Source organism: Rattus norvegicus, chromosome 11 (assembly GCF_036323735.1).
Source record: "Rattus norvegicus strain BN/NHsdMcwi chromosome 11, GRCr8, whole genome shotgun sequence".
In the NCBI taxonomy this organism is placed as follows: domain Eukaryota; kingdom Metazoa; phylum Chordata; class Mammalia; order Rodentia; family Muridae; genus Rattus; species Rattus norvegicus.
The window spans coordinates 50,701,889-50,725,877 of record NC_086029.1 but is presented as its reverse complement, the minus strand read 5'-3'; the positions used below and the strand labels follow the sequence as shown (position 1 = coordinate 50,725,877).

At 46.0% G+C, this 23,989-nt stretch overlaps 1 protein-coding gene across 12 annotated transcripts in view; it reads left to right on the top strand.

Moving 5' to 3' along the window:
* C2cd2 (C2 calcium-dependent domain containing 2) overlaps window positions 1-23,989 on the top strand; it is a 64,417-nt gene that overhangs the window by 33,219 nt on the left and 7,209 nt on the right. For 7 of the 12 annotated variants that reach the window (XM_039088396.2, XM_008768577.3, XM_008768576.4 and 4 more), the window contains 9 exons: window positions 752-874; window positions 3,304-3,427; window positions 4,914-5,019; window positions 6,913-6,977; window positions 8,723-8,847; window positions 9,653-9,827; window positions 10,800-10,913; window positions 15,585-15,712; window positions 16,910-17,234. In XM_039088396.2, the coding sequence (XP_038944324.1) occupies window positions 752-874; window positions 3,304-3,427; window positions 4,914-5,019; window positions 6,913-6,977; window positions 8,723-8,847; window positions 9,653-9,827; window positions 10,800-10,913; window positions 15,585-15,712; window positions 16,910-17,234 (1,285 nt within the window). Of the gene's footprint in view, window positions 1-751; window positions 875-3,303; window positions 3,428-4,913; window positions 5,020-6,912; window positions 6,978-8,722; window positions 8,928-9,652; window positions 9,828-10,799; window positions 10,914-15,584; window positions 15,713-16,909; window positions 17,235-20,389; window positions 20,425-23,989 lie in introns of those variants that run through there. The other 5 variants (XM_017598013.3, XM_039088395.2, XM_008768573.4 and 2 more) reach the window with 4 other exon arrangements.

Genomic DNA, 23,989 nt, shown 5'->3' with positions numbered 1-23,989 from the left:
ATGTCTGAGTTACAGAGTGGTAGCAGTTAAAGCTCGATTCTTAACTTGATGAGATCCAAACAAGTCACTGGGGGAATTTCAACTGAGATGGGAAGGCCCATCCCAAATGTGGGCAACACCGTCTCATAAGCTGGGATCCCAGATGAATAAAAAGGAAAAACAAGTTGAGCACCAGCATTCCTCTCTCTCTGCCTCTTGATACACACTGTGGTTCGTGGCTTCACGTTCCTGCTACCTTGCCTTCCCTCTCACGATAGACCATGCCTTAAAACTGAGCCAAAATGAACCTGTCTTCCTTGAGTGGCTTTTGTTAAAATAAAACCAAATAAACCAGATAACCCACACAGCTACAGTCAAGATCCAATGACTGAAAGCAACACGTATTTATTGATGTTCAGTGTTTGGGGCCTGGAGTCTTTGCACAGCTTGTCTGGTCCTAAGCCCCGACTCTGTCTACTTGCCATCGAGTTCTTGTGCTGTGCTCCTCTACAGCTCAGGGGACTTTTCAGCCCCACGTACTTGGTGATATGATTGGTTCATAATACAAAGGTCCCCGATTTCTCACCGCTGTGCTCCTGAAGACTACCGCCATTCCTGGCTTGTCGTGAGCTAGCAGGACAGTTGCAGTCCTAGAGAGAAGAGCTAGCACCAAACCAAGGTTGCATGATGTCGTCTGATGGTTTAACATCTAGCCCACCAATCAGGTGCTCGTATCTGCCATGCAGTGATCCGATGACCTGTCTCTCTCCAGAAGCAGGTGCTGGAGGTAAACGTGCTTTCTGAAGCCCTCAAGGATCTTTTCAAGCACCTAGTTAGTGCTGCCTCGCCATCTGTTTTCCTGAGCACCAAGCCCATGCAGGCCAAGGAAGCTCAGGTAAGCCCAGGACACGGGAGATTCTGAGCTAGTGTTCCCACGGCCTTCGCTTTCCCTGGTGGGGCTGACACTGCACAGGCAGATATCACCCATGGTATTAGGATACAGCCTCAAGATCCATAGTGGGAAAGGTTGCCAGGCCACTCATTGCTGAAGCTGTGGCCCTCCAGTTTGTTCTTTTCAATAGACACTGTCAGCTGGTGACAGGGTTGGATGCTAAGTTTTGGGTGACTAGGGTCACAGGAATACAAGAAGCCATCTTTACTCTCCTTTGCTTACAGGGTGGCAGGCAGAGCTCAGCTAGCAGATAAGAACAACAGGGTTATAGTCTTCCCTCTCAGAGGCATAAGGCAGGGGTTCACTCTTCCCAAGTACCACCATCAGTTATACACCCACGGAGGTAGGAGCAAACCTCTCTTCTAGTATTCCTATTAATAGTGGATTCTTGGCGAGCAGAGGGTACTGGCAACCAGAAATATAAAAATCTGAGGCAATTCACAAAATAGTTTTGTATTTTCAGAATCCATGGACTCAAAAACAAAAGGTCCTAGGCTATCATATCTAATCACATTCTAAAATGAAGTTGTCCTGTTTCACTCATGGCAGCTCTCCAGAGAAATTGAGCACTTGAGCATGGGGATGAGAGAAATTTACAAACAATGTTATGATACTGTGGCTGATAAATACATGGTGTGATTCTAGCCCATGTCTGAAGCCTTGAACACTGGGAGAATTGATGGTTTGGCCCAAGTCCAGACCAACCACAGGCTCAGAGCTCAAATCCTAGCAGGACTAGTGTTTCTGTTTGATTCTAAAAGCAGAAAAAGACTATTGCCCAGCTTGAGCTGTCTGTAAGGAGGAATCGTTCTCATTTGTGGATGGCTCAGACTTTTCTACTCAGGCTTTCAACTGATAGGATGAAGCCCACCCCACTAGGAATGGCCATTTACTTCATTTATTCTGTCCATTTAAATGTTGGTCTCCTGGGCTGTAGCTTAGTTGGAAGGGTCCTGCATGAAATCCAGGATTCAATTTCTAAGACCGTATATCTTAGGCATGGAGGCATATGCCTCTAATGCCAGCAGTCAGGAGGGAGAGGCCAGAAAATCAGAAGTTCAAGGTCTTCCTCCATTACAAAATGAGTCTGAGGCCAACTGAGCCTGGGTGACACAATACCCTGTCCCAGAAAAAAAAAAGTCTGTCCTGAACATTGATCCCATCCCTAGCAACCATCATAGAAACACTCAGAATAGTGTTGCCTGAGAAGCTCGGTATTTATGGCCCAGAAGTTGAACCCTTATAGCTCAGTGGTTGAAGCACTTGTGCCAGTATGAAGATTGGAATTTGGATTCCTAAAACCCAAAGTAAATGCCAGGTGGGCTTGGTAGTCTGCCTGTAATTTTAGTCTCTGAAGGCAGAGATTAGGGATCCTGAAGGAAGCTGACTGACTGGACTGCCGTATTGGTAAGCTTTGTGTTCAAGGGGGAGAGCCTGCCTCAATAGCTGAGTTAGAGAGTGATTAAAGATTACAGCTGCTCACAACCACAGGCTTTCATATGCATGGACATGTCCTTGTTCACACACATTTGAGCCCCTACACACATGTTAACACCCATACATACATGTACACATACACACGAAGGAAAGAAAAAAAAATAGCCTAACATACACAACCGATGACGTATCTCATCTCCAACCCATCCCAGTGCTTTAAGGAAGTTTATAGTCCTTCATGGCCTTTAGTATTCTTCACTCACGGAAGGGAAGAACATAACAGTGTTTGCTGGGTGGTACCCATAAGTGTCTCTGGAGACATTAGTAACTGTGTTCTAAGAAGTGTCTCAAGCCCAGTCAGCACCCAGGATAGCTCCTGCATGGCTTTCACTGAGAGCCCAGCACCTCTCAGAGAACCTTCTGAAGTCTTACATTCTTGTGCTAGATTTAAGAGCCCCTGTGAGCACTGCCAGGGCAGCCAGTGCCTGATGCACCTGCCTCTATCCCCTCACTTGTGCAGTATCAGGGGTTCATAGCTGTTTTTCCTATGACCAGAGGCAGGAAATGACCACAGGCTGATGGATGTTGTCCTGTCCAGCAACACAGCCTGGGGACCAACTCACTATCTAAAAGCACCTCCCCTGGGTCTGAGCATGGGGCCATGTGCTGGCTAGTCCTCACTGCCCTGGAAGGTAGTCCACAAGCAGGCTTTGAACAGGGTCCTCACTATCTGCAGGTTCTTCATTTGGGATAGAAAAGGCTCACTGCAGAGGCAACAGAACCTTTCCGTGAGAGAGGAGTGCTAATTCTAAGCTGACCCTGGAGGTCAGGTGCCCCGTTCTGATGTCCCTGAAGACACTGTCCCATGTAGAAGTCAGTACCCCTGGCCAACCCCCCACATCCTCACATCCGTTGCTTTGCTTTTCCCCCCACAGACTCTACAGTGTACTTCCTCCACTGCTCAGGAACCCTGCCCTCCCAAACCTCCAAGGGCTCATGAACTAAAATTGCAGGTGAAGAATATCCGAGTTTCCCTGCTAAACCACCCTGGTGCTTCAGGTGGGTGCTGGTGCTGCCAGAGCCTCATGGGTCTGCCCACACTGTGGAAGGGATCTTCTTTGGCTGGGGATGGCGAATTCTCATGTGGCAACCTAGTTGGGTCTATAGTGTGATCCCTGCCTTTCTTGGCAGAAATAGAGTGAAAAACTTGGTCTTTGGCTAATGGGCTTGGGGTCCAAAGGCCATGAGCTGTAACCCACTGAGCACAGTGAGCCACTGTGGCTGGTGGTGGAAAGTTTGTGGAAAGGATTCTAAGTGTTCCAAATTCAGAGAAAGGGCAGGTGTTTGAAACAGTAGCAATGTGAGTAACAGAATCTGATCATTATACAGGACATACATGCCATGAAGCATCACACCGCACCCCATAAGGATTACATCTAAACTCATCTGCATGTACATGAAGGCTGGAAAGCAGTGTTGTGGTTGCTCTCTCTGTTTTCAGCCAATAAATTCATGTTGAGTACCCCTGAGCCTCTGAGCAGTGCAACTTATGCTGTCCTAAGACGTGGGGTGTCTGAGTGGCTTATGGGGTCTCTGTGCCTCTGGTGCTGCCACTAGAGGAAGGCAGCTGTGGAGTCCTGGTCGTCCCCAGGATTCCAGTGGTCACGAGAATGGAGTGAGGTTCTGGTCATGGGTTAAAAATGCTAGGAATTCTGGTCACTATTTGCCAAGGTTCTTCTAGTTTACAAGGCATAAAGAGGCTTCATTTGAACTAAGTCTCTACAAACATGTCTGTAGCTGATGTTTTCGGTGCAAGTACTTGCATATTGCCTTTCATACCTGGATCACCTGTGGCTGAGTAGCTCCCCTGGACTATCAGGCAGAGGTGGGGTCCCAGCTTGGGGTGCACATGTATGAAACCAGATCACATTCTCTGTCCATACCAAGATGTCCGTATCTGGAAGTGGATCTGAGTCTTCCCTGGAGGAGTGACTGTGACAGTTACCCTACCTGAAATGTGGTCAAGCATTGTGGTCAAGTTACTGACCACAGAGGACTTTGGGACTGACGCTATAGAGGAAACATTGTCTCAGAGCAGGAACAGCTGTGAGATGTCACAGTGCCTATAGAACTACCACTAAAGGATCTTGGGTTAGATGAGGAGTGAAAACACCTGCTGCTTGTAGGATAGGGCTGTCTGTGAGATGCAGCCACAGGAAAGCTTAGTACCAACCATCCTTCGGGTAGGCCGTTAGTCTAGTCTAAAGAGGAGCCAAGCCTCAGCACATAGCACGCTGCTTCAAGGTGAGGCTCCATACCTGGGAGTCCTGCTGCTTCCAGGATTGACGAATTGATGGAAGGAAGTGGGACACTGGGGTCAGTCCAGGGCTGTTACCACCAAGTTATTGCCCCAGCATTGAGAGTGTGTAACTGGAAGGTTCTTTTGGGTGAGATTTTTTCCCACTTAATTTACTCTTTCTTGTGTGGGTAAGCAATGCAATTAAAAGATAAAAGCCAAATACAACCTTGCTTCGTCTGATCGCAGGCATTAGCCATATGTGTGTGGCCCAGCTGAACGAGCCTGCACAGCGATTCATCAGCACCCTAGTGAGAAACACTACTGACCTCAGCTGGGAGGAGGAGTTCACCTTGTGAGTACAGCCTTGCATCCTCAGAGGCCTGGTAGTGACAAGATGGACAGATCCTGGAGCCACTGTGTAGCACTGTTTATACTAAAAATTATTAAAGAAATGAAAACAAGTTGTCCTGAGTTTCTGAAAGACAGCCATGGACTTCTTTTTAAAGGCAGCTCCGGGGATCACCCTTCTTCTCTTTTTGGGACAAAGGACTGTTAAGGATTCTCTGCTTCCCTTAGCGGCCAGCCGCACAGAGCAGAAGGAAGCCTCCAACTGATGCCAACCTCTGGTGGAGAAAATAGAAAAGGGGCATGAAAACCATTTATAAACAACAGTATAAAGATACTAAATAAAAAAGTCATCACATGGGGTCCAATGATGCATTAAAATACATCTATTTGGGAGCTAAGGCTCTGGTCAAGAGCTTGGCTGTTCTTGCAGACCTAGGTTTGGTTCCCAGAATCCATATGGTGGCTTACGACCATTCCCAGGGATCCGATTCCTTCCTCTGGCCTCTGCAGGAACTAAGCATGCATGTGGTATACATACATATAGGCAAAACATGGACACACATAAATTAAATAATCTAAAGGTTTATATAGCCATTCTATTAAAAATAAATAAATCAAAGCGGGCTGTGGTAGTGCCTTTAATTCCAGTACTTGAAAGGCAGAGGTAGAGGCAGGCAGATCTCTGAGTTTAATATCGGCCTGGTTCCAGGACACTCAGAGCTGTCCAGAGACTCTGTCTCAAAAACAAATAATAAATAAATAAGTTCGCTCGAGTTTGTACCAGAAATGTAAAGCTGGCTTAATATAAGAAAATTCATTAAAAACTCCCAGTGTCAGCAAATCATAGGAGAAGGTAAACTGCCCGTCTTCACGCCTGCCCCAAAGAGAGTCAGTGGTGCTTAATACTGGCTCCCAGTCTTGAAACACTGAACTAGGAGAAATTCATGAACACTTTTGTAAAAGGAGTTTAAAATCTCACCATGAATGATTGGTCATGGCAGCAGACCACTGGCATCAGGACAGGATGATCTTGATCTAGACAAATTGATTAGTGCACTTAGAAAACAAAATGTCAGAAATGAGGGGCAGATCCTGGAAAGGGAACCGGCAAGGGCCCTCGCTGCCAAACTCGACAAGGATTCCAGGATTTCAGTGTTCAGGACCCACTTGGTTATCCTCTGACCTCCAACTGTGTGAGGATGTTAACCTCCATCCGTTTACTGGAAAGGACTCTGTTATCAAACAGTCTATCTGTAAGGACTTGGATGAATAAAATTTAATAAGGCCAAGGCAGCGGAGTTCTAGACACCTGTCAAAAGTGCAGTTGCTCTGCAGTCTGTGATTCTCCAGGGAATCACCTAAAGCTGTTAAAGGTGACAGCATGGAAGCAGGAATACTGCGTGGATCTTAAGCAAAAGATAGGGAGGAGGGGGAGGAGGAGGAAGGGAGGCTTGATGGATATTCTGTGTTTTATATTCAGTTAATTTTGCATAGTCGTACTTGAAAAATGGTAGCAGTGACATGTGACTTTTAATTTTAGGTTAATAAAAATTAACCAAATGAAATCAAGGTCTCAGTCTGCACTGCCAGCCCGTCATGTGCTACACAGCTGTTGTATTAGCTCTTTCTAATATACTTCTTATCACCAAAGGGTGTTCCATGGGTCCCCGCTGAAAGGCCAACCCCTGGGTGCATCAGTAGCTATTTCTGAACTGTCAGGCTGCAAGCAGTGTGTTTTTAATGACTGACAGCCTCGTGTTCCTTAGTATAATACACACACACATACACACTCACACACACACACACACACACACACAGAGAGCAGGGTGTGGGGGAAAACTCAACCCTATAGCATTGAGATTTTTGGATGGTTCACACGGGCTTGTTCTTTTTGCAGTGAACTGAATGCCAAATCCAAGGAGCTGCTCCTGCAGATCTCACAGGAGGAGTGCTCGTCTGAAGGTGGGTGGTGAACGTGTAGAGCAGTGCTCCAGATAAGCACTCTGGAGTGTAGATGGGAGAAACCCTGCGAAGGAGGGAGCCTCCTCCTCTGAACCACAGGTCTCCACATGGAATGTCTGGTACAAAGTTAAGCATCAACCATGTCATCCATTTGGGACGTGCTTGTCTAGTGTTTAAACTTTTTCCTTTGTTTTGACGTGTGTGTGTGTGTGTGTGTGTGTGTGTGTGTGTGTGTGTGTGTGTGTGTTGCCTTCCAAGCATGTCTGTGCGCTATGTGCATGTGGTGCCTACAGAGGCCACAAGAGGGTGCCAAATCTTTCAGGACCAGATTGTAGTGAGCTGTCAGGCTGGGAACTGAACCTGGGTCTTCTGGAAGGATAGCCAGCACTCTTAGCACTAAATCATCTCTCAGTCTCTACTTTTAAAATCCAGAATCTTTCTTCAATAATTTTTAGAGGAGCAATTTCAAACCATTTAGACATAGTGGATTTCCTTCAATTTTTTTTTTAAATTAAAAAAAAAAAGTGGGCTGGAGAGATGGCTTAGTGGTTAAGAGCACTGACTGCTCTCCCAGAGGTCCTGAGTTCAAATCCCAGCGACCACGTGGTGGCTCACAACCATCTGTAATGGGATCTGATGCCCTTTCCTGGTGTGTCTGAAGACAGCTACACTGTATTCATATAATTAAAATAAATAAATCTTTTAAAAGATAGACACACGATTCAGACAGGAAATCAACAGTCTAGGGTAAAGTCGCCAACATAGTCATGGACTTGAGTGTACGCCTGGGTTACATCGGTGTCAATGTTTGTTAGATTCTTGTGTTGTTACATTTAGTGGTGTGTCTGTGTAGGTCAGAGGACAGCTTGCTTGCAGGAGTTGATTCTCTCTTTCCATCTGGTTCTGGAAATCAAGTGTCATTGGTCAGGCTTGGTGACACATGCCTTTACCTGATGAACCATCTCGCTGGTCCTTAAATTATTTTTTCTTTCATTTTTGTGGTGCTGGGCTTCAGGCATGTTACATAAGTGTTATACCACTGAGTTACACTCTCAGACCTCTTGGATGCTAAAATCCATATAAACATTAAAGGTGAGAAGGAAGAGACCATTGGCCTATCCAGCTGTACCTCCCGGCCCCTGCTCCTGGTGGCCCACCTTCCTCCACTCCAGGGCAGCCTGGTGGAGTCTGTGAAACTGCAGCTTTAGAGGCCAAGCAGAGTATGTCCACGCAGCCTGTGTTTTAGTTCTCATTCTGAATGTTTGCCCTATTGCTCGCAATCTTTGATTAGTCATTGCACTCCTACCTGTCTCTCTCTTCCTCCTTTCTCACCCCCTCTCTCCCTCTTATTCTTGCTTTTCACATTCAGGGCATACATTTTATAGTAGGTCATTGCCATCATATTTGACCCCTCCATCCTCATTGTCATCATGCTTTGACCCCTCCATCCTCCCATGTATGTTTCACCCACGACATTTAATAGCTTCTTCGTTTCCTTTTATACCACCCCCCTATCCCCCCACTGTTTTCCAGTTTCTGTCGTGGTTCAAGGATGGTTGGTGCAGTTCTACATCCTATGTGGTTTGGACATTGCCTTTGCCAGGCCTGGCATGTAGCCTCGTTCCCTCTGGAGTGCCCACAGCCTCTATGTTTGGTGATACTAATACTGTGTAGTGAACCTAACAGAACATCCCTCGGGTGTGACCGGAAACATCACCATCGATCCTTCTTGTCTTCCACTCTAGGTCTGATGGGGATAGCAACCGTTCACCTGGACTTATTTAGGAAGCAGCCTAATGGCCCACAGACCTTCAGACTGGTCAGTGGGACAGAGCCTGAAAGCTCGGTGTTGGGCTCAGTCACTGCAGAGGTATGATGGCATGTTCTCTCACTGTGACCTCCACGTGACATGCCGAGCTCACCCACGATGTTCTTCCTCAGCAGACTCAGGTGGACACATCTTGCCAGGACTGGCTTACGCTGGCTACTGTAGGCGCTGACATTTTCCTGTGTTAACTCAGCTAACCCAGCTGCCCTCCTTGTAAAAAATCCTTTGCTTCGAGTTTGATGGATTTGAGTCTGGCTCTCTTGGATCTTTGTCAGTTCAGGTTGATTTAAAAAAAAAAATTAAGTAACATGGGTGAAAAAACTAGAGATTATTGGGCGTAAAAAAAAAGCCAGTGGGCTTGGGGGTTTAGCTCAGCGGTAGAGCACTTGCCTAGCGAGCACAAGGCCCTGGGTTCGGTCCCCACCTTCGGAAAAAAAAGAAAAAAGAAAAAAAAAAAGCCAGTATAGTGCAGCTAAGTCAGCCTGTTGTTACTCTCTGCAGAATACATATTTGCAGGTCTATAGCTGTAGTTTGCACCAACCAGCCTGAAAATATTCAGGGAAAAACAAACAAAAAACACCTGAACTACATCAGACAGAACAAGTATAACCTTTTGTTCTTACCGAAATTCCTTGAGCAGTACAGGAAAATAGCTTTTCCCTTGCATTTTTGTTGTATTTGGTTTGAGAAGTCATCTAGAGGTCATTACTATACCAGAAAAGGACATGGTATTCTGTGCCCTTGTGACACCATGTTCTGGGTATGGGTGGTGGCTTAGTGAGTGTGGGAAGCAGCTGACCATGGAAGTTCCTCTGGGTTTCAAAATGAATGTCTATCTTTGCCATAGTTTTCGTATGTAGAACCTGGTGATCTGAAGTCCTGGCCAGCTCCTCCCCTCGTTTCTGCTACAAAGATAGAAAAGGACCGTACAGTGATGCCATGTGGGACTGTGGTCACCACTGTCACTGCCGTGAAGACCAAACCTCGCTTTGACACTGGGAGGGCATCCCCGTTGAGCTCAGGTGAGCCCAGAGTGCACTCTCCTTGCAGGAGAGACCAGCCTCTGTGGGGCGGGGCTCACCCTGCAACGCTGAGCACTGTGAGCTTCAGCACCAAGGCTTGCAAAGAAGTTTGGTGGCCTGGAAAGAAAGAGGAGTGGGGGTGGAGGGAGGGAGGGAGGGAGGGAGGGAGGGAGGGACGGATGGACGGACAGACAGACAGACAGACAAACAGACATGGGGTTCTTCCTGCAATTACACCAAAGTTACAGTCTGGATCTAAGACTCCAGCCACATGGAACTCAGTACTCCATCACACTCATGATTATTAAAAGTCTAATACAGGTAACTGAATGTATGTTAAATGTGGGGTTGAGGGTGTGGCTTAGGTGAGAAGCATTCATCTAGCATAGATGCAGTCCTGGATTGGATTCCAGAATTGTATGGAGTAGCCATGGTGGCACATATTTGTGACTCCAGAACTAAGGAAATGCAGGTAGGACAATCAGGAGTTCAGAGTCATTCTTGCCTAACACGAAATATTATCCAACCTGGGGTATATGATACCATGTCTCAAAAAAGAGTTTTGTTTTTTTTATTTTTGGTCTTATTTTGGTTTTGTAAATGGGGCTAGCATAAACCTTTGTTTTGCAATGTAGCTGGGCCCCTGGGTGGGGAAATGAAGTTTTGTTATTTTATTGGTATATTGTGTAAAGGAACCATCTTCCCAAAAGTAACTCCAATGGCACAGGTCATGGACACAAAATTCACACATGAATTCGTTTTATTAAAATGTCACTGAATTTTTACTCCAGTCTAGACGCCCAGCCCCACTTTTGCCAGCACAGTGAAAGAATAGACGGTGTAAATCTTAAAGCCCAGCTCCAGCCAGTAATCAATGTAGGGCCTCAAGGTGCAGTAGGGGCTTCCTCTAGCTTTCTAGAATCTTCTGTTGAAAATTTGCATGCCCTTGCTGATGGAGTCTTGTTCTTGCAGAGTCCCCTGTGAGGACACCTATCAAAGTGAAGGTCATTGAAAAGGACATCTCTGTCCAGGCCATTTCGTGCCACAGCGCCCCAGTCAGCAAGACACTCTCCTCTTCTGACACGGGTAAGATACCTGCACTTCTGAGCTTAGGAGTGAATGTTTCCCCCTCCCCAACCTACTCAGGGAGTCTTTGGTTTAGTGGCAAATAGAAAATGAAAAATGAGAATGAGAATGTCACGTAAAGGGAGACTGAGGACAGAGCTGGGTCCCTAATAGATCTGTGGAGCACTTTAACAAAATAAGCAGGAAGTAGGGGCCCCACTTTGTAACTGTGAAAGCTCTTATCATTTGGCATGCGGATGATGTCAGTGCCATTGGATGAGCCACCCTGGGAACAGCATGGACCAGATGCTGTGCTTTTCCACACTGTCCTCTCGAGCATTTAAGAGTGGTTTTCTGAGCTCTCTGGGTGCTTCTTTTAGTTATTTTTCCATAGCTGCAATCAAACCTTTAACAGAAACAGCTTCTTGGTGGGAAAGCTTATTTTGGGTCCAGTTTCAGTCCGTCATGGGGTTGGGGGAGGCATGACATGTAAACACATAAGGAGTCAGTTTCACATTAGACCAGCAAGTAAAGAGATTCTAAACCCAGGGCTATCCCCCTTCAAAGGCCTATCCCTAGTGTCAAATGTCTGCCAGCTACGCCCCACCTTCTAAAGGTTCCACAGCCTCCCAAAATAGTGCCATTGGCTGGGGAACAAGTGTTCAGAACACGATCCTGTGGAAGACATTTGATATCTAAGCCACAGTATTGCACTCTGGCCCAAAGGTTCATAGTCATCTTATAATGCAAAATGCAATTAGTTTAACTTTAAGAGTCCCTATAAACTTAATAGTTCCAAACGCTCTTAAAGGATCTAAGTTTTAGAATTTGGTTTTTGAGACTCAGGGATGTCGCTTATCTGTGAGCTCCTGTAAAATCAAAAGGAAAGTTAGATATTTCCAGACTGCAAGGGTACATACAGAGTAATTGTGCCCATTCAGAAGTGAGAAATGGGAGGATGGAAGGAAATTTTAGACTAGAGGGAGACTGAACCCTACAAGGACACTGAATGCTGTAGTCCTGTGTCTGGCATTTAATGCGTGTGGTAGAAATGATCTGGCACCAATAGAGACAGAGAATTCCACTCCTGGACCTTTGCCATTTGCAGCCGTGTGGCCTGTCTCTTGGCCTGGCTCCACTCATTACCACAGCTTTCCTTGGGACCTGTCTTACGGTCCTGGCATTGCCAACATCCTGGGGTCTCTACTTCAGCTTAGGCTTCATCTTCAGAGATTTCGCCCAATGAGATTCTCCCCACAGGAAACCTTGAATGAATAGTACTTGGCCCTACATGCTTTCCTGAATCTAGGTGCAACCCTTTATGATCCCATAACCCTTGTTTGCTGCATGCTTGAAAACCTAGCACCATGCTGACAACCCTAAGTTTCACTGATTATGTAGCTAGGCCTCCTTGTATCATGACCACAGTGGCTTCTGAGTCCCCGATGAGTGAACCTGTGACACATCTCTCTATGAAGTCCCATTTGAGTATCTTTCAAATGGATATGTAGTTTTATATGCTGGAGGTATCAGGGGTCTTACCAATTCCTAAAATGTCCTGAGAGCTTCCTTCCTACGTCCTAGTACATACTATTTGACTTCTTCCTAATGGTGCTTGAATAACTATGACCACCTGGCAGTTTGAGAGATTCTTCTTTCCTAGCCAAAGACTTCATTTTTCCTGTCTTTCTGCTCTAATTTGTATTCTCAGCCCCACTGTAAGCCTGACTAAAGCAGCCAGTAGTAACCATGCCATCGTCTGAATGCTGTGCTATGAATTCCTTTGAATTCTGTGCCACAATGTAACACAGAGGATCTCTAATCCTGTTCTAATGGAGTCCTTGTTCCCATTTCAAACTCAGTGCTTCTCTCAGCATTCAGGTCTTCCACACACCCACAGAAATAAGGTCTACTCACAGTATTCTAGAACTCTTCTTCATTTTTAAAAATATTTTTATGTTTTGATATGGTGTATCTTGATCATATCCACCACGACTCCCCAGTCCCCGTCTTCTCAGACCTTCCCCAACACAATCCCCCCACCTCGCGCCTCGTTCTGATTTTTATAAACTGAGTCCCTGTGTGTATACGGGGACATCCACCAGAGCATGGGTAACTTACCAGTGACTACAATCCTTGAAGAAAAATGACTTCCCATTCCTAGCAGCCATCAAGTTCCGGTAGCCCTTCAGCTAGGAACAGGGACTGTGAACCCACTCATGCATGTGGAATGTTGACTGACTTGATCTTGTGCAAGTAATCGCTGCTGCTGTGCTTCATGAGTACAAAGGCCAGTTCATGTCCAGAGGACAGCAGTTTACAGCACTCTTTCCTAGCCTCTAGCTTTTTCCTCCCTTTCTTCCAGAGTGTTCCCTGAGTCTTGGGGAGGCCAGATATTTTCTTTTATGAGTTTCTGCATTGACCACTGCCAAAGGGGGCTTCTCTGACTAAAGCTGAGGCAAACAGTAATGTGAATGAAAACAAATGTTTCTGACCAATGTCCATTGAGCAAAGCCACAGTAGACAGCCCCTTCCCAAGCCTGGGCTTTTGACCAGCTTTGTAGGATCAGGAGTTAATTCCTTCCTGTGTAGCTGACTTCACATCCAAAAGGCAGAAGGTTATCGTGTAGCAGTCATGCTGCTATTGCACTAGGAAATATGTCTTGCCTGTCAGCTCAGTGCAGAGGAATGCAGTTTCCGCTGTGTAAGCCCACTGATTCTTTTTCTCCCCCAGCTGCCTGCATAGCACCTTCTAGCAGGGAGGAGATTTTCAGGTCAGTTCCAGCTTTCTCTGTGTTCTAACTGAAAGTGTGTCATGTCTTCAGCAGTAGGTCTCACCTTCTAGTTACAGTGAGCAATGGCAGTAGCCTGTGTCATTTTGTGAGAGCCTCTTCAGGGGCTTTTCTAGTTCACATCTCCAAACCCTTCCACATTCTTCCCACAAGTCAGTTCCAAAGAACCAAACCACATAGGTTTCACAAATACAATAACCTGCTTTTGTACCAATTTTCTGGATTAGCTCTTTTGTATATTCTGTATCACTATGACAAAAAGATCTGACAGAAACAGTATAAGGGAGGAAAGGATTGTTTTAGCTCACTGTTTGATAAGTAAATGCACTGTAGCCAGAGTGTGTGACAGAGCCTGCTCACATGATGGCTAACCAGGGAGCAGAGAGGAAGTTTTGGAACCAGAGCCCAGGCTAACCTTCAAGGGTATCAAGGTTTCATCCTCAAAGGTATTACAGCTCCAGAGTAGCACTGCCATCTCAGAAGGCCCTCTAAACACTGGCCTCTGGGGGACACTTTACATTCAAGCTGTGATAGTACCAACTCTGTAATCTTAGGGTTATTTTCAGGTAATCAACATGTTGAACAGGTATCTTCCTGTTCATAAGTCAGTGTGAGGACCTGAGTTTGATCTCCAGCTTCCACCTAAAAAGCAAGGAGTGGCTGAGCCCAGCCCTGGGGCCAAGTGTGTGACTGTAGAAACCAGTCCCTGTGGCCTGTGGCCATGGCCGATGTCCTGCTCCTAAAACGATTTTATTGTCCTGGTTCCTTCATTTGCTTTTGCAGTTCTGGGAATCAAACCCAGGGCCTTATGTATGTTATGCAGGTGCTGTATCATTGAGCTACACCCTGGACCTCCTTTTGTCATGTTTAATTTTGCCTTAGCAGAACAGCATAAGCTAGAAGAGCTAACTCGCTGGGGGATAAAAGCCCTCTCCACTTAGCCACCTACCTGATGGCCTGGCATCTTGTCAAGTGGAGATTTTTTAAAAAGAAAGAACTTATCTGATGGAGCTAAGGAATGAGCAGATGACAAAGCATGCAGGCTCCGTCAGCAGCAATTGGTACATTTATGACACCGGAAGGGCCAGCTCTTAATAGCTTTTATCGGCTGCCATGGATTACTGATCTGTGTCAGCCACTTTTGGAGGGAAAAGGAGTTATATGCCTTTGTGAGGTCAAAATTTTCTCAATGTTTAAAAACTTTCTTTTCCTCTCTCTCTCTCTCTCTCTCTCTCTCTCTCTCTCTCTCTCTTTCTGTCTCTTTGTGTAGGTGTGTGTGTGTGTGTGTGTGTGTGTGTGTGTGAGAGAGAGAGAGAGAGACAGAGACAGAGACAGAGACAGAGACAGAGACAGAGACAGAGACAGAGACAGAGAGAGCGCATGTGGTGGTCAGAGGACAATTGCAGGAATCTGTTCTCTCCTTCTCCCACTGGGTTCCAGGGATCAAACTCAGGTTAGATCATTAGACCTGGTGCCTTTACTTACTGTACCATCTCCTCTGCCAACAAATTATTTTTGTCTGCTGGCCTTTGCCATTTCACATAGCCCTCTTGAGAAAGAGCATTACCTTATAAACAAAAACATGTGAGCCTCAAACAGACATATCGGTGAGAAGCTCATAACTACTTGGAGTCAAGTTGTAGATAACAGTGGCCTTCCTTTGTTTCCGAAAATAAAGTTTTACCAGAACCAGGCCTTGCCTGTTCATTTACATGTGGCTCCTGTCTGCTTCTACTTTATGCGGAGATAAGTTGGGAAAAAAACCCCAACTTACTTTCTCCCTCCTTCTTCCAAATGCCTGCCGACCACTGCTTATAGACTATCCTGCCCCCTGTTCTGGGGCTTTGCTTGGAGCTTGTTAAGTTTGCTACTGAACTCAGTGCTACCTTCTTTCTGGCAGAACTGTTGGTACTGAACAGCTCAGATCCTGTGGCTGAAGTTGCCATTCGGCAGCTCAGCGAGTCCTCAAAGCTGAAACTGAAGTCCCCACGGAAGAAAAGCACCATCATAATTTCAGGGATCTCCAAGGTAGGTGAGCGCAGCAGCAGGAGGTGGGAGTCTGTCAGCATAGTACCCCAGTTCCTCATTCATCCAGAAGGTCCCCTTGGCAGAGTCCAATACAGTTCCTTCCCACCAGAGTCAGTTACCTCTGGGACCACAGTAGTCCTTGGTCCTGTTGATGCAGGAAGCTAGCAGCTGTCTGCTTGGTGGTGCTCTGAGGCTTGAGAGCTTGGTGAGTCATTTCTAGAATGATTACTAAGACAGAAATAAAGGCACATGTAAGACACCCCCTGTGGTGAAGTCTACACCTAGCTGCCTCCCTGGTTTACTTTTCCTGATATTATTCATTTCTAAAACATTTAAATATTTTGAAGAAAAAATATGTGTAGTCCTTTCTTCTATCTGATAGAAATAAAGGTTATTCTACAAAATGTTCCAGTCCAGTTCCCCTGTTATTCCGCTCTGTGGTATCTTCATGGAGCTAAGGAGGGCGCGAAGTGCCCCTCATGGCAGCCATGCCACGGGCTGCAGAACAGGCTAGATCGTCAGTTCACAGGGCCATACAAGAAATCCTGTTTCTTTCTAGACATTTCCAAATATGCAGATGGAGAGAGAGCCCAGTGAGTGACAGGTTAGGTAGCTGTGGCCATGACTGGATAGATTGGATCTCAAGGTCATCAAGAGGGTGGCAGGACAGCGTGCTGCAAATCACCCTCATGGTTGCTGACAAGGGCCAATGGTGAGTCGCCATAGCTGGTAGTGTCTACACTGCGTGGGTAGCCTGGGTCCAGGACTTCGAGAAATGCTCATTGGTGTCCTTGAATATTAAGGCAGGGGTATCTCCTCTTAGTCTGGCTTCTTCAGCCACTGGGGTGTGAGAGGCAGATCTCTGGTGCCAACAAAGCCAAATAGTGGAAGCATTTACTCAGTCTGGGTTAGATAAGTGAAGAAGATGAAGATGACCAGGACTGTCTGCTCTCCACTTTCAGACTTTGCTTCAGAAGTGTCAACTAATCTTCACACTTAGTATATGTAGGCCATATACTAATTTTATTGGCACGCAGACTGTTGTATTAGTAGTCGTCAGGCACTTCTGTAAGCTGGTTCATCTCCAGCTGTCACTTAGCAAATGCCAAACCCTCCCTCCCTACCGTGAACTCCCATTGCATCCCTGGGATGGCTTTTCATTTGCTCTCAGCCACTGTTGTATGTCTTCCCTGACAGACCTCACTATCTCAGGACCACAGTGCTGCCCTCATGCTGAACTATGCAGCTTCTATGGACAGCACCAACCAGGGAGAGGCCACTTCTGCTTTGTGCCATCCAGAGGCAACTGAAGCCTCTGCCACCACCCCACCTGAAGAAAATGAGCCAGCCCAAGCCCTACCAGTCCTCGAGCCCAGAGAGGATGATTTAGATTCCTGGGACCTGGAGAAGGAGTCTCCGGTAGCATCGTGGAGCGGTCCAGTCTTGCAGGATCCTGATGGGGACGAACTGTCAGAGAGCTCCCTGAGTACTTCAGAGCTAGGAGCCATCAAGAAGCATAAAGGTACCTATTTCCAAGCCTCCGGCTTCTCACTTGGGCTTCCCTCTCTGTGTCCTCGCTCCTATGCTGGCCTCCCTTCCTGTTGTCCTCTGTGAGGCTGTCCTAGTCTCATCCCCTCCATCCCAGTCTGTTCAGCCACTGAGAATTGGAAAGAAGGTGGGAGCCTGCATGTGGGCAGCTGGGGCTTCATCTCTGCATCTGGGGGCCATTGTATTTCATGACCCCAAGCACCCTCCCTGTCTGCTTCTCTCCATCTGGAAGCACAGCTATCCAAGGCTTCAGAGTGTCACCAGGAGCCAGATGCTATAGTAGCCAGGGGCAGAACAGAGTAAGCAGAGATTGGCAGCTCCCCTGATTTGCTCAGTTTCTTCCTCCAGCTAGAACCAAACCAGACCTCACAGTAGGTACTGTACCCCTTAGGGCACATGGCATAGACACCACCACCCAGCAGAGCACATGTCCCAGGTGCTGAGCTTGAGAACCACCCCTTGGTGCTCCACCTTTTCTCAGCTTATCCCTTAGCCATTGTTGGTAGCTGCTTGCCTGTGACTTATGCCAGTACCAAGTGGGGAAAGACAGGGGATGAATTTGAACATCAAAAGAGGAGAGAAAGCGTTTATTCCTGGGAGGAGATTTTAGACCATCCAGGCAATTTCCTACAGCCTGTCCTTGGGGATCTTCAGCTGAATCCTGTGTCCTCTCTTGGTGTGAACTGTGGCTCAGGATGTCAGGTGGACTGTCTGCTGGCCACTCTATGTATACACCTTGGCCAGGTCTTTGTCCTGGGGTCAAAGGACCCTCTGGGAGGTTGCTGGGAAAGTCAGTTAGCAGGGAGGAACTGGGGACACTGGGAGGTACCCTATGCCTCACTTCACTTTGAGTCAATGGTCTATATCCTCATGTCCCTGAAGAATCCAAACCTCCTCTGCACGCTCCAGGTTTCTCAGAGCTGCCAAGCCTGCCTGACAGCCCAGCACACCGTCCAGCACTGCTGTGCTTTCTCCCAGCCGTTCCCGTTCCCACTAACTCTGGCCTCCTTTGGGGTCCCCTTCTTGCTGTGTATCTATTATCCTTCTCCCCTCACTGGCCAGATGGATGAATCGGTCTGGTCTGTCCTCTAGGAAGGGCTGAAGCAGCCTCTGTGCATGTGAGCCTCCCCAGAAACGCTAGATATTCGGGGAGGTGCAAACATGTTTGGCTGGTGTGTGTATTTCACTCCTGGCTACTCTGGAAGCAGAGGCTGAACCTGCCCTTGAGTTCTTGGAGTGCTTTGACTTTAAGTTTTCTGAAAGGGAGTATTTGGCAATGTCTTAAAAGGTATTTTGTAGGGCCTAGGCATGGTGGCACATGCCTTTAATCCTACCACTCGGAGGCAGACGCAGAAGGATCTCTGACTTCAAGGTTAGCCTGGTATACATAGTGAGTTCTAGGCCAGCCAGACTACATGGTGAGACCTTGTTTATAATATATATATTATAAATATATATATATATTTCCATCCTAGCCCACATATATTATGTATTTATGTAAAAAACATTTTATTTTACATCTATATATAAAACTAAATCCCACCAAGCCATTCCCTATAGCACCAGTTTTGAAAAAAACTGGCATAACATGAAAATGGTTGGACAAGCGGCTTAGACCTATTTAAGATTCTGCCAACCAACATCTCAAGCTAAGTACAGAGCTTCTAGGAAGCACAAGATGAAATTAGCTAGTTGGTGAGATGCAGATCTAATGGGACATTCTGTCAAAAGCTATGGTGGAAAATAATGGAGGAGGACACCACACATGGACCTCTGACCTCCACACAGATATACAGGTCATGCGGATATGCACCACACAATACATACTTGGTTTTCATCCTACAGTTTCTAGAAGCTTTGTACTTAGTCTGAGAAGAAAATAGGTTCACATTATTTATTTTGTATTTATCTTATGTGTATGGGTGTTTTGCCTGTATGAATATTTAGGCACTACTTACAAGCATGCAGAGGTGAGAAGACAGTCTCCCATTCCCTGGCATTGGGATTACAGGTAGATGTAGGCTACACACTGGGTGCTGGGAAAAGAGCACAGGTCCTCTGAAGGGACCAGAGGTTAAGCCAGTACTCTTAATCTCTCCGCCATCTCTCCAGCCCCCAGGGTTTGGTTTTAAACTCAGGTATACATACATGACTTGCAGATCATCTTTGCCTTCTGGTATAGTGAGAAGAATGTTGGAAGCTTCAAGAAAGCCTATGTAACTGGAATTCTCCAGGACGTTTACTGACTGGGAATTTATATATTATTATACTTCAGCCAAAACAGAAAACTGATTTCCCCAAAATTCAGATTTATTTTAAATTCAAAAACCAGGACTGGGGGTGTAGCTCAGTGGTAGAATCCTTTATGTAGCATGCATGAGGTCCTGTGTTTGTTCTCAGCACTTGAAAAAGATAAAATACTGCTGCAGTTGTGTGACAATAAGCCCATTTGGAACTGTGCATATAGGTCTGGGGCAAATTTTAACCCTGTCTGAATTCATCACAAATGCCCTAAGAGAAATCTGAGAAAAAAAACAGAAAGAAACATTGCCAAATATCTTGCATGGCAACCTTGCATGTTTGCATGTGTGTGCATATGCCTAAGTATATACTCATGTGTGCATGAGTGTATGTGCACATATGTGTGTACTTGAAAGTACATTTGTGTATGTGAAAACATGTATATGTATATGCACATGTGCTCTCAAATGCATATGCATCCACATGTATGTACAAAGTGTGAGCATGAATGTGCATGAGTCCATGCTCACATATGCATGTATATACACGTGTGTGGTGTATGTATATGTGTGTATATAAGTTTGAGCACGTATGTGTATGAGCCTCTGCTTATATGTGCATGTGTGTACATGTTTACACATGTGAGCATGTATGTGCACGAATCTGTGCTTGTGTGTGCATGTGTACAAATGTGGGCATGTGTGTGTGAGTCTGCAGTAGTATGTACATGTGCATGCACATGTGTGCGAGTGTGTGAGCATGTGTGTACATAAGTATATGATACAGTGACTCCAGACTCTGACTTTCACTCTGACTCTGCTCTTGCCTGCTTTCCTTTTTGCCTCTCAACATCTCTGCATTTCGTGTTCGTCCCCTTTAACTTAAGAGGATCACTATGTCAACCAGAATTAATTACCTACACAGTAAGTTATTTTTTTGTCTTGCCTTTTTTTAAGTTCTATGTAATTGACTATGCGGAGCATGCCTAGCAGAGTTAAGGCCATCCCTGCCTTTCTCCTGGCTTAGTGGCTTGACCTTCCCTTTGCTGTTTTTATGTGTTTCTGGCTTCTAGGTGGATTTGTCACCTTCATCAGCCATCAGATGGGACATTTCCTCTCAGGGTGCGAAGCCACCTCACTGTGATGGTGCAAAGCCATCTCGCTGTGATGGCATAAGCAAGGGTTCACCTGCGCAGCCTGACTGGGATAAGGGGCCAGGCAGGGAACCCTTCACCTGCTTCCTGTCCCTGAGGTGTCATTTGAAGGGTGAGGCTGCTCTTGGGCATCAGAGCACACATTTCCAGGTCGCTAGGACCATTGTTTTCCTACTTGCAGATTTTAATACAGATTCTTCCATGGCCATTTGTGTCCCTCTACAGAAATAAACAGGATAAATTTAGAAACGTGACAGCAGAGTTAGAATTTATAATAATTCTCAAATTCCTCCTATTCATGTTCCAATCTCCGTGGGGTGTTTAAAGGGAACTAAATCCAGGGAGAGAGTTTTCCCCACTGCCTGTACCCATTTAAAAAGAATGTGATTTGCCTCAGATTTCATATAGCTTCAGGTGAAAATTTGAAAGCATTACCATGTGACAATCAAACCAGGATGGTCAGTGCTGGTGTCTCCTTAAACACTGACTTAGATGCTAATCATACCCTGTGAAAGCCAGTGTCATATTTTGGCAGATGGACACTCACATAAAGATGAGGCAGGAGAGTTTCCTTTTCTATAAGACTTGATGCATGGAGCCCCTCTCCCTGCTCCTGTGTATTCATGTGGCTTACTGTGAACTGTGGTTATCTGCTATGCTAGAGAGCTGCAAATTGTATCCCCATGAGTGGCCCCCCCTCTGTCTAACCCCCAGCCTCTAGAAGACTCTACCCTCTGTCTTCTGAGCCAAGTTCCCTCGCCCCAGTGTGACGGTGCCCCTCTCTCGATTGCTATGTATATCTATGGCCATGGTTCTTCCAGAATTATTTTCCCAGTGATAATTGTGGTGTTGAGGTTTAAACAGACTGTAAATGTGTTGGTTTGTGTCTAGGGGTACAGTTCTGCCGTTCTGTGGTAGAGGGTTTACTTGGTATGCATAGGAGGGAGTTTGACACCCAGCACCACAAGACAGAGACAGCGCGCTCGCTCGTGTGCTCTCTCTCTCTGTCTCTCTCTGTCTCTCTTTTTCTCTCTCTCTCCCCCTGTCTCTGTCTCTGTCTCTGTCTCTCTACACACACACACACACACACACACACACACACACACACACACACACGGCAGAAATCATTTATTTGAGTTACTCTTCATAGGTGCAGCCTATCTGCCAATGTCAAGGTAAATTTTCCTCATTGGAATGTCCCCTCCTCCCCACATCTTGATATCCCTCTCTGGAGATAGAATTCTTCTCGAATCTTACCAAAGACCATGCTCTGTCCTCCTGTCTGTATGTTCCTCCCTGAGACCACGAGGCACCCTTTGCTCCAGGCACCTAGTGGCTCCTTCTCAAGGGTAGTATCATTGACATTCAAGGTCAGACTTTCCTTAGCAGCACCAAAGAGCTAAGCATAGGACATTGGCTTCAGGGACCAATTTCCCTGGGCTCACACATATGTCATTGTGTGACCTGAGAAGTCACTTCTCCAACTCTGATGTCCTCAATTTTCAGCAAGCACCTTCCCCTCCCCCAACTCGATGGGAACCCTGAGTAGAAGCCTAATGAAATAGGTCTGAGCACCCACATCAAAGACATTCCCTTCTGTCTAGAAACTCAAGTCATCCCACAGAAGCCATAATTTCTAAGAAGGCTCAACAAATCAGTACAGGTTCATAGGATAACATCCATTCTGACTGATTCTGGAAAATGTAGCTTGGCAAACCAGCAGAGAGTCTGACGAGGTTTGACGAGAGCGGATGGAAGAACAGACAACAACCTGCTTTAGGCCTCAGCATGGTGTGGGGCCTTACAACAGGTGCAGGCCTGCTGAACGGACGGTGCTGCTAAAATGGCAGTTTACACCTTGGATCGTTTTACACACAGCAAACACATACCTAAAGCCTTCCTTTTTCTTTCTTTTCTCTCTTCTAAATCTTTCTGCAGTTGATCTTAGCCAAACAGCTGAGAAACAATAAAATCTAAGTCTCTCAAGTCTATCAGTCTTACACCCAAATTGACACTTTAGGGCAGGAATTTTACTTTAGACATTCATTTTGCAATTTCTCTTGGGCAAATTGTAGTGATCACCAGAAAGTGTGAAGATTATCTTTTTGATATTTGAATATAGCCACCCAGTGCCTGTCTTCATGGTCTGACTTCCTGCCTTAACATGAGCTGATCTGTGCTTGTGACTGAAGCACTTGTGCTTTAATTTCTCTTCCTGTTGCTGTGATAAAAAAACTCTGACAAAGTCAACTTAAGAGAGAAAGGGTTTATTCTGGCTACAGGTCAAGGATATAGTCCATTATGGTAGGGAAGTCAAAAGCAACAGGAACTTGTAGAAACTGGTCACATGGCCTCTGCTGTCAGGCATCAAAGAGAGATGAGTGCTGGTGCTCAGTTCCATGCAATCTATATAGCTCCATACAGTCTATAGCTCCATACAGTCTATAGCTCCATACAGTCTATAGCTCCATACAGTCTATAGCTCCTTACAGTCTATAGCTCCATACAGTCTATAGGTCCGTACAGTCTATAGCTCCGTACAGTCTATAGCTCCATACAGTCTATAGCTCCATACAGTCTATAGGTCCGTACAGTCTATAGGTCCGTACAGTCTATAGCTCCATACAGTCTATAGCTCCATACAGTCTATAGCTCCATACAGTCGATAGGTCCATACAGTCTATAGCTCCATACAGTCTATAGCTCCATACAGTCGATAGGTCCGTACAGTCGATAGGTCCGTACAGTCGATAGCTCCGTACAGTCGATAGGTCCATACAGTCTATAGCTCCATACAGTCTATAGCTCCATACAGTCTATAGCTCCATACAGTCTATAGCTCCGTACAGTCGATAGGTCCGTACAGTCGATAGCTCCGTACAGTCTATAGCTCCGTACAGTCTATAGATCCGTACAGTCTATAGGTCTGTACAGTCTATAGCTCCATACAGTCTATAGGTCCATACAGTCTATAGCTCCATACAGTCTATAGGTCCATACAGTCTATAGCTCCATACAGTCTATAGCTCCATACAGTCTATAGGTCCATACAGTCTATAGCACCGTACAGTCTATAGCACCGTACAGTCGATAGCTCCGTACAGTCTATAGTTACATACAGTTCTATATAGTCCAGGATCTCAGCCACAAAGTATTGTCACCCACAGTGGGCAGACCTTCCCACCCCAGTTAATGCAGTCAAGGTAATCTCCAATCTGCCAAAACCCTGTCTCCCAGGCAATTCTAGAACCTGTCAGGTTGACACCTGACACTAACCATCACATGTGCCCTTCAGACAGGTCGGTCTCCTTTGTGTCATACACAGCCCAAGAGAT